The 9028-nt window shown below is 35.2% G+C and overlaps 1 protein-coding gene across 1 annotated transcript; it reads right to left on the bottom strand.

Moving 5' to 3' along the window:
• Positions 1-431: 431 nt before the first annotated feature.
• LOC107790558 (COP9 signalosome complex subunit 4) lies at positions 432-8240 on the bottom strand. The gene is made up of 14 exons (XM_016612494.2): positions 7976-8240; positions 7460-7611; positions 6257-6360; positions 6096-6156; positions 5464-5556; positions 5279-5379; positions 4761-4869; positions 3175-3219; positions 2944-3012; positions 2762-2853; positions 2620-2662; positions 2024-2083; positions 1342-1401; positions 432-817 (listed from the first exon to the last, which is right to left on the bottom strand). The coding sequence occupies exons 1-14, from the start codon at positions 8103-8105 to the stop codon at positions 743-745; spliced, it is 1194 nt and encodes a 397-aa protein (XP_016467980.1). The 5' UTR covers positions 8106-8240; the 3' UTR covers positions 432-742.
• Positions 8241-9028: the final 788 nt, after the last annotated feature.

Here is a 9028-nt window from a genome sequence, read left to right as displayed (position 1 = left end):
AAAGGAACCCAATTGGAGTCCAAACCAATAGCCCAAAGTAGTAGTTTTAAGGCCCAAATCTGCTCCAAAGGGATTTTGCCGCTCACCCTACTTAATTTTAATGACTTTTCTTATTCCTTAACAACACTTTTACTCCTATAAATAAAAAGTTATTCTCATTCATTGAGGACTTTCATTATTGATTAAGAATATTATACTTTGAGTCTTTGAAAGTTCTTTTGAACCTTTGTTACTTATGCTTTGAGATTTATCTTTCTACCTTTACTGGTTCATAATTCAAAGTAGTAAGATAACTTCTTTATTATGATATCATTGACTACTTTGTGATATTCTTAGAAGACGATTAATACGAGTTATTAATTGTTGTCTCAAATTCTTACTCTAGTTTGGATCTCCGACCTTGTTGTTATCAGTAATTAACATAGTAACAATTTAACATAGTAATTCCATGGTCTTTAGATCATGGAAGAATAATATTTCAACTCCCTTTTCACATTTCTGATCATGTCTCTGTTTATGTTCATGTCATTTCTTGGTATTGCAACTTTTGACCATGTAATCTAGAATAGCTCATATTACAGTGGGCTGCCGTACCTAGGATTGCAAAAACAGGTATCTCATGTACAATTAAAAATAACTAGGATTAAAAAAAGTTACAAACGATGTGTTGAAACTAGTGAAAGTATAGAATGACATGGGTAGAGTAAATGGTGCCTCCAAAATCGCCACAGCATAAACAAAACTAGACAGGAATAGGGAGGCCCTTCTTCGCCATGCTATCAAGAACATCATTGAGAGCTTGACAAAGGCCCATGATCTGCGAAGATTAGCATCGTTGTCAGCACTAGTATCATTTAAATAAATGAAAACAAGAAAAGAAGGCTTGGTATGACGGGATCATTTTCCAGCGGTTGAAGCAAATAATATGCAAGTTTAGAGTCTAAATAGTTTATAAGGAAAAAGACTTTCTCGTTCATAAATAAAGGGTCTCAATTTCTCCAATTTAAGGGAAAATGTTTATCTCCCAGCAATACCAAACTCCCCCAAAGACTTTACTTAAATTTCAAATGAGAAATAACACTACGAGCATATAGAGTAAATTGCCCAAATTGGTCAATTATTACGCCTGCCTCCTATTCAGATGTGGATAACTTCTATGACTAGTTTATCACCAAAAACCAGGGTAAATTGATAGAAGAGTTAAGAGTAGTTTGACTCCTTTTTGTTCTTTTTCTTTCTTTTTTTAGGGTCAAAGAGAAATTCCTTAACTTGACACAGCTGTCAAACAGATGAAAAAAGAAACATAAGATAGATTTCCAAGCATGTTAGAAACTAAATCACCTGTTGATCCCACTGTTGCAGTTCTTCAGTGTCATCCTCAAAATGTATGACACCTTCAACCTGACAATAAAATCAACTTAAAGCAGAGCATGTCGAGAAGAGAAGATGAAGGATACAGTTGCCTTAACGAGATGCGGATAGGGAATTAAAGAGGAAAATACTGTACATGTGCTTCCTACCTTTTAAAACAAGAAGACATAAAATTGACCAGTTTTCATTAGAAGATAGATGGTACAACTACAAAGAAACTCAAATTGTCTCCAAACCGTATTTATCGTAATTTGACAATACAATGCATGTTAAATACAGTCCTATAAATCTCTAGATGTGCTGCTAAGAAGCAAGATAGTCATTGAAAATTATTTTTTTATCAGCAGTCATTGAGAATTATTATACAATTAAAACCTTTAGCGCTAAATAGTATTTTGTCGATCATATAAGTTATTTAAAGTGGCCCAGAAACAAATTTATCATATGCAACATTATCTTACACGTCAAACCACCATCCCAGCGTACTCACTATCAGCACTACAGGTAGGCGGACATGGAGATCAAGAATGTATACATGGCATGCATGGACACCCTATACCTAAAGCTAGCCAGTGACAAGTCATCATCCAATATCATCCTCTCTTTAAGGACAAAGATAAGGGCAGATGGCATCACTAATTGAGAAACTTACCTGATCAATAGATCCCCGCATTCTATCTTCGAAAATCATTCTTGAAGCAATTTTCTCAGCCTGCATAAATTTTTTGTTAGAATTGACTTGGTTTACAGATGGAAATGAATTACTTATAAAGCAAGCACAATTGCTAATTGATCTCAGTACACAAGCACAACCACGGCAAGCAATAAGCAAGTTATGGGAACATTTTACACTTTCCCATTTAGGATTGGTTTAGTTAAACATGGTGATTAGATACATGTAAAGCAAGCTCAATCGCAAATTGATCTTAGTACATACAGATGGCAACCAATGAGCGAGAAAGGGGAGTACAACCATAAGATGTTGCCCGAAAAATGGTCAAGGGGACTAATCACTTATTGCAAATAGATCAACTGCGCCATCTACCGCCCAAAAACATCCAATTCTCATATAATTCCTACACCAGTCACACCACTCAGAGCCCAGCCTATAATTACAAAATATAGCCCAAGGGTACAACTACTATGCCTCAACACAAGCTACTTGGGATGCCATGGAGGCACAACCCAGAATGTTAGCTCAAAAACAGACAGAATTAAGAAAAATAGCTTAGCAACATCATTAAGTACCTTTTGAGGGGGAATGCCCAACAAAGTGCCCAATTCATCAAAACTGTCACAGATCAACAAAGGGATAAGATTAGATGATAGCACCGCATGAGCTATGAAAAATCCAAATCACGAACAAGGAGAAGATAAGCTACCATTCTACCTTATATTTGTATAAAGTTTGCTAGCACTCAAGAGATTATGTTCAATCATAGCACGATCCAAAACTGTGAAGTTATCAGGCAAAAGTGCTTGCTGTAGGAAACACACACAAAAAAAATACATAGAGAAAATGAGATAATGTATTTTGACACTTTTGAAAAGTAATTAAGGAAAAAAAGGGACCTGATGTGGCTTCAACTCTTCTGCAAAAGCATCAATTTCAGGTTTTCTCAAGATTCTCTCCAGATAGACCTGAATATTTCAAATTAAACACAATTTAATTAAAAATAATACCTTAATATCTGACGAAGCACTATATGCGCATCCAAAATAGATGATAGCGCAAGGAAGGGCAACTCAGGCATGAGAGCAAGAGACTTAGCTATGCAGTTCGTATAAAGCCAAGTGAAGTACCTTCTGCAAGATTGGATAGATTTTTAATTTGGAGCAACGCTCATCCTGGTATCAAATAAGGAAAAAAGAAAAATATTTTAGCAAAAGGCTGAACAAATTGCACAGAGGAAAAAAGTATATCTTCTTTAGTCAGTCATTTGAGACCCGCTAAAAAATCTGATGAACAGAACTTGACATCCTAATATGACAATATGATGGCAAATCTAAACTGGAAGTTGTCCAAGAAAACTAACTAATCTCAAAGTTCCAAAGGTTATGGTGACAGTAAGTTTAGAAGATCTTAAGCCCACAGAATGGCATGTCCTCCAACTATCATCACCTAATTCCACTACCATTTCCTAGGTGTTATGCACCTGCCATTTTCTGTCAGTTGTCTGAAATTTCTAGCGAATGTGAGCAACTATCAAATCATTGAATTAGAAAGTTCATACAATTATGACTGAAGCAGTGTCTCTAAAAGCGAAAAGCGCAAGAAAGCCACAAAATTTGAGGCTCAACCAAGAAGCACAAAGCACACTCTTCTTTGAACTAGGCCCTCGATTTGCAGAAAATATAAAGGCTACAAAATACATAATATATTGGAATATAGCTTATAACATAATATGTAGGATTAACGTTACTAATTCCAATATCCAAGATGCAACCATGATAATATTAATCCCAATAACTCAACTATATATCATCAAATTATTAATTCAACAACCCCATGGAAGACAATTTCATTTTTTGGTTGTCAATTAATTAGCCATAAAAATCATATCACAACATCATTTATATGTAACTGTTTCAATAAGGATATTGAAAATTAGCTTTTATGCAAAGAGCAATTTTATTATTAGTAATATTGAAAATTAGCTTCAAGTCTTAATTGCAAAGAGCCATTCTGATATTCTCCTAACATTCGACCTATAATCAAGAAGTGGACAATAGAAGATGATATAGAAAACAATCAATATGAGAAAAAGATTTATTGAGAGCAAAGAGAGTAGAAGAGAGAAGAAAAAGAGAAGCCCAAGGGCATAATAACAGAAGCAAGTGAATTGCACAAAGAAGAGGAGAGAAAGAAGAATGAATCATCTTGAGAAAGAAACACAATAAGGAAGAAGCAAATCAAGAAAATCAAAGAATAGTAGAAGAAGAGCCATTACAAACCGGAGCATAAGAAAAAACAACGAAAAACCTGCAGCATATCTGAAGAGAATTTAAATACTCTGAATAGAAAAGGCCCTATTCTATCTTTTTTTCTTGCTTTCTTCTGTTAAAGCCAACTCAAAGAAGTGTCCCTCCTCAATCAAAACATGCCTTACTGCCAGAAGCGCACTAAGTTGATCTGCTTCACCCATGCAAAGCAAGAATCCTCACTTCACATTGTCTCATTACTTTAAGCAACGTATCAGTCGTTTTTAACAGCAATAGACTAAAGAAAGCTCAATAGAGAAATGGACACAACTTAAATCTAGATTGTTTCACAGTAGCAAAAGCACAGGACAAGTACAATAAAACTCCCGCTTGCCAATTAGTTTGCTTAGCACTATTTGAAAATAACAATAAGAAAAGATTAAAGCTCTGAGTCCTTGCATCCTTACTTTGTACAGTGTGGCAAGTACACGAGATCGTTGAGGACCTGCTGCAGCCAAAATTGTGCACGTCACAGCAGCTGCCAGAGCTTGCTCTAACGCAGCTTCATCAATTTCTCTGTAGCACAAAAGACCATCAAGCAACATGATGTACTCAAGTATAAAATGATAGGCATTGTAACAAGGACAAAAATCAGACATCATAATGTGCGTAACATTGATTATGATGTATGTAACATTATTCAAGCCAAAAGCTAAGCCTTTGATCTCAGCACATTAAGTAAAGCATATTCTTAGTTTTCCTAAGCTGTTGACCTTATTAGTCTCGCTCGCATCATAGATTCTACTAACAAGGAATTCCTAAACTCAACAAGTACCCATACAAAGAATAAGAGTTAAAGGGGCTGCTGCCTTTTTCCTCGGGGCGTATAAACATTCACAATCACTAACAAGACAATTTTAAGCAATCAAAAATTGTTGAAGAAGCATTGTTTTAACAACTACTAGTATATTCTGGAAAACCTTACTCGTCACCAATTTGTCGCTTCTCAATCTGAGAAATGGCATAGTAACGCAAGGCAGCTTCCAAGAATTTTCTCTTCAAATCTAAAATCCTAGCATAGCAAACCTGAAATGATTGTTCAGGAGACATAAGCTGGTGACAGTGACATACTCAAACATGAAAAGAATGCCTATATCATATGACAACAACCTTGTACTGCAAATTCAATACTTCATTCTTGATGCCGTTAACTTTAAAGGAAGCTTTATTAATAAAAGCTTCTGCATTAACTGCATCATCGTCCTGCCAAACAAGGAGTTGGACACTGTTAGAATGTCAAAGAGAGAACCAAAATTATGGAAGTAAACTAAGCTTCCTCAGATCAATGCATCTAAAGAACACACCAATAGGAAGGTACATAGATCTAAAACTCTAACTCCCTTTTTGATAGGTAAGCAAAACAATGCAATTGAAACGGAACCAAGGGGACACTAAAGTTAACAAATCACATAAGTACTATACAAGGCTTTACTCGTCAAGTAAATAGACATCATTGGTACAATTTGCAGAATAAGTTCCACAAGAACAAAGAGCTGTGTACTGCACACTCATTTGTATCCTTCTAGAAAAAGATCAGTACAAACTAGTGTGTGGCCTACTAATCCAAAAAACACTGTCTTTGCTCTTTTTGGAATCCATACAATTTTTCCAGAGCCATAAGCAAAAGAAACAATTTGGGACAATAGCCAGCAGGAAAAAAGATTTTTTACTGTTGTGATACTCGTAGATGTTTACTTGACATCAGAAAAATAGGAAAAAAGAAAAAGAGAAAAAAATCCAACCTCGAGATATAGACGAGCAATTTGGACACATTTTGAAACTATGAAAGTCTCATCAACAACTCTGCAGAACAAGAGACACCGGGAAGATAGAGATTTCAGGTTTCAACGAAAATTTAAGAGACACAGCAGGGAACAAAAGATAAGTAAAAATATAATGAGACCTCATTGCAGAATCTAAATCGATGCCACTGAGCATCTGGGCTGCTTTTGACCATTGTTGTTCAGACTCGTATAACTCTGCAAGTTTTTCCCGAATGATCAACACCTACAAAGATGGGATGTTGTTTTAGAATCTGGCATTAAAAATATAAAAGGTCAAAAGAACCCATATGTGGAGGATCTCTTGTGGACAGCAGATAATGTGCAGAAAAATAAATAATTTCCAACACCAATCTTCGTCTAAACCGTTTTCTCAAAACTAAAATACTTGAGAAACATCAAATTCTAAGATGACTATGACTTCCAAGGGGGGTAAACTTATTGATCAGAAGATAAACAGATATTTCAGTGACTTTGGTGAGATAACCCACTCTCACAAAATTCAGTTCTTAATATCAATTCCATGAAAAAGGAATCGAGGTGTAGATATGCAACAGTTCCCATCAACATACCAACTCTAAAAACACACACATTATAATCAACGACTCCATGGTCCCAATGTGAGGTGCGCCCTATGTGCTGCACTCAAATTCTTTGTTAGCCTGTTATTTTAACTGGTTTTAGCAAAAATTAGGAAGCTAAAATCTGATCGGTCAATTAGAAAGAGGTTATTTTCTGAAAATTAATTGTTTCATATCTTCGCGTCCCTTTTTTCTGTAAGTACTTCCCACTCCATTTATGGAACACGGGGAATAAAAGAACATGAATTCAGTCAGCATATACGGGCCTTCTCCTTTTACATGATAGAAATGTGGATTCAATAGTTATCATTCTACATATATCATGTTCTTCTCTGTACATTTTCTAGATAGAGTACTCTTATTATTTTCTTGAGAAGTTCTAAGAGATGAAATTACAAACATCCAATGCTACAACCTTAGAACTACATATACACCACCAATGAGACAACAGATAAAGCAAAGAAACACAATTACAACACTTTTTTTTACGGTGGTGGCTGGGCCACCTTGAGCCAACGGCTCACCTCCACTATTCCACTGAGTACCTACTGCCTCTCACCAGCACAAGTACCAATTAACTTAGCCCACCAAGGCTTAGGCAAATAGGACGAACTCCCTATGTTTTTCAATTTCGCCACAATTTAAACTGACCGTAGTAGAATAAATCATTCCGAAGCACCAAAACTTAGAGTAATTTAGAGTTATATAAGGCATTAATATATAAGTCCAAAAATACTAGCAAACCTGTTCTTCAAAGGACACAACACGAGGCTGTATCTGATTGAGAGTATAATGCGCTACTTCCTTTTGAACCTCTGCTTCCAATCTCCCAAGTTCTTGTGCAAATGTCTGCAATAGCTGCCTTGATACCACCAAGGGCACATCATCCGATAACACTACATAATTGTACACAAATATCAATTGTTATATTATTATTTTTTAGACCAAGGTGTCCGGGCCAGCTTGCGCACACCGACTAATTCCGCGAGATAACTGCTACCTCCCACCAACAACAGGTACCATTTAACTATGTCCATCAAAGCTTGCACAGATGTAAAGAAATCACCAAGTGTTTTTGTCTCAGCTAGGATCGAGACCTTGTGGTTCTTAACCCACTTCATTGACCACTAGGCCACACACCCTTGAGTGCACAAGTATAAATTGCTATATAAATCCTCTATATCTATTTCAACTGAGAATTATATATAGCATGAATATAAGTAAACAGCAAATTATCAGAGAGAGAGAGAGAGACTGAACTGTGATCGATGAATTGCTTGGCTTGTTGAATGTCGCTAGATGCGAGAACGGTGGAGAGAATGTGCTTGTACTGTTCGATTTTCTGGCGTTGGTCGCTGATCGCCGAGGCGCTAGCGAACGCACTCTCCATTGCAAATTAGGGTTTCGTTTATCTCTCTGGGCAGAACCAAATCTTCTCGAGACGTAATTGTTGCGAGTGTCTCGTCGAGTTCTTTTTCAAAATGTTAATGGAGCTTTTAGTACAAAACCAATTTTTGTTTGGCCTATAAATAGGGATTTGACAGTCATCTGTTTGCCTGCTTTTGGTGTATGGGCTTACGAGTGTTCAATGTTCATCCTCGTTTTATTTGAGTTTACTTAATTCGCTTGGATATTTTGATTTTAGAATTAATAATTTGGAAAACTTTAGAATAAACAAACAAAACTTGTCATGTGATTCATAAAATTGATTTTCACACTCGAAAAAAAAAAAGGTTTTAAAAAATTCATTAGACCAAATTATCAATGATGTGTCATCTTTAAAACAAGAATCTCATTCTTTGCTTGAATTAAAAAAAGAAAGAAAAATATATGATAAGAAAATATTAAAAGCCAAAAATGTTGAAGTATCGAATTTAAAAGGAATATGTACTTATTCAACAAACTAAATCTTGTGCAACAAATTTCACTAATCATATTTAATGTTAAAGAAACTGCACAATAAAATAAGAGCAAATTCATTGGCTAAGACAAGTAGATACTCATGAACACAAAACAAAAAATGGGTTTAAGCTTATTTGAGAAAGTGTACCTAACGATAGGGGTGTTAATGAAAATATTTAAAAATCGATTAAATCGACCGAATCGTATCGCACCAAATCGATTTTTAGGTTTATTTTTAAAAAAACGTAGGTTTTTATATAAATTTATAATAGTACCGTTAATTATGGTAGGTTTTTATTTATAAAAATAAATCGAAAAAATACCGAACCATACCGAAAAAATTTACATGTGAAAAAAATATTTATATAGTAAGTTTAAAAATAATAAGCATCAAATTTTTCTTTGGGCCTT

This window comes from Nicotiana tabacum, chromosome 12 (assembly GCF_000715075.1).
Source record: "Nicotiana tabacum cultivar K326 chromosome 12, ASM71507v2, whole genome shotgun sequence".
Classification (NCBI taxonomy): Eukaryota; Viridiplantae; Streptophyta; class Magnoliopsida; order Solanales; family Solanaceae; genus Nicotiana; species Nicotiana tabacum.
The sequence above is the reverse complement of the archived record's forward strand: the minus strand, read 5'-3'. Positions and strand labels throughout refer to the sequence as shown.

What these genes read in the sequence shown, in the direction of transcription:
- LOC107790558 (XM_016612494.2), bottom strand. Translation starts at nt 8,105, where the DNA reads ATGGAGAGTGCGTTCGCTAGCGCCTCGGCGATCAGCGACCAACGCCAG. An exon ending in TATTGAATTTGCAGTACAAG is followed by an intron (nt 5,380 to 5,463) that starts GTTGTTGTCATA and finishes CAATCATTTCAG; the next exon opens with GTTTGCTATGCTAGGATTTT. An exon ending in TGCGGGGATCTATTGATCAG is followed by an intron (nt 1,402 to 2,023) that starts GTAAGTTTCTCA and finishes TTTTATTGTCAG; the next exon opens with GTTGAAGGTGTCATACATTT.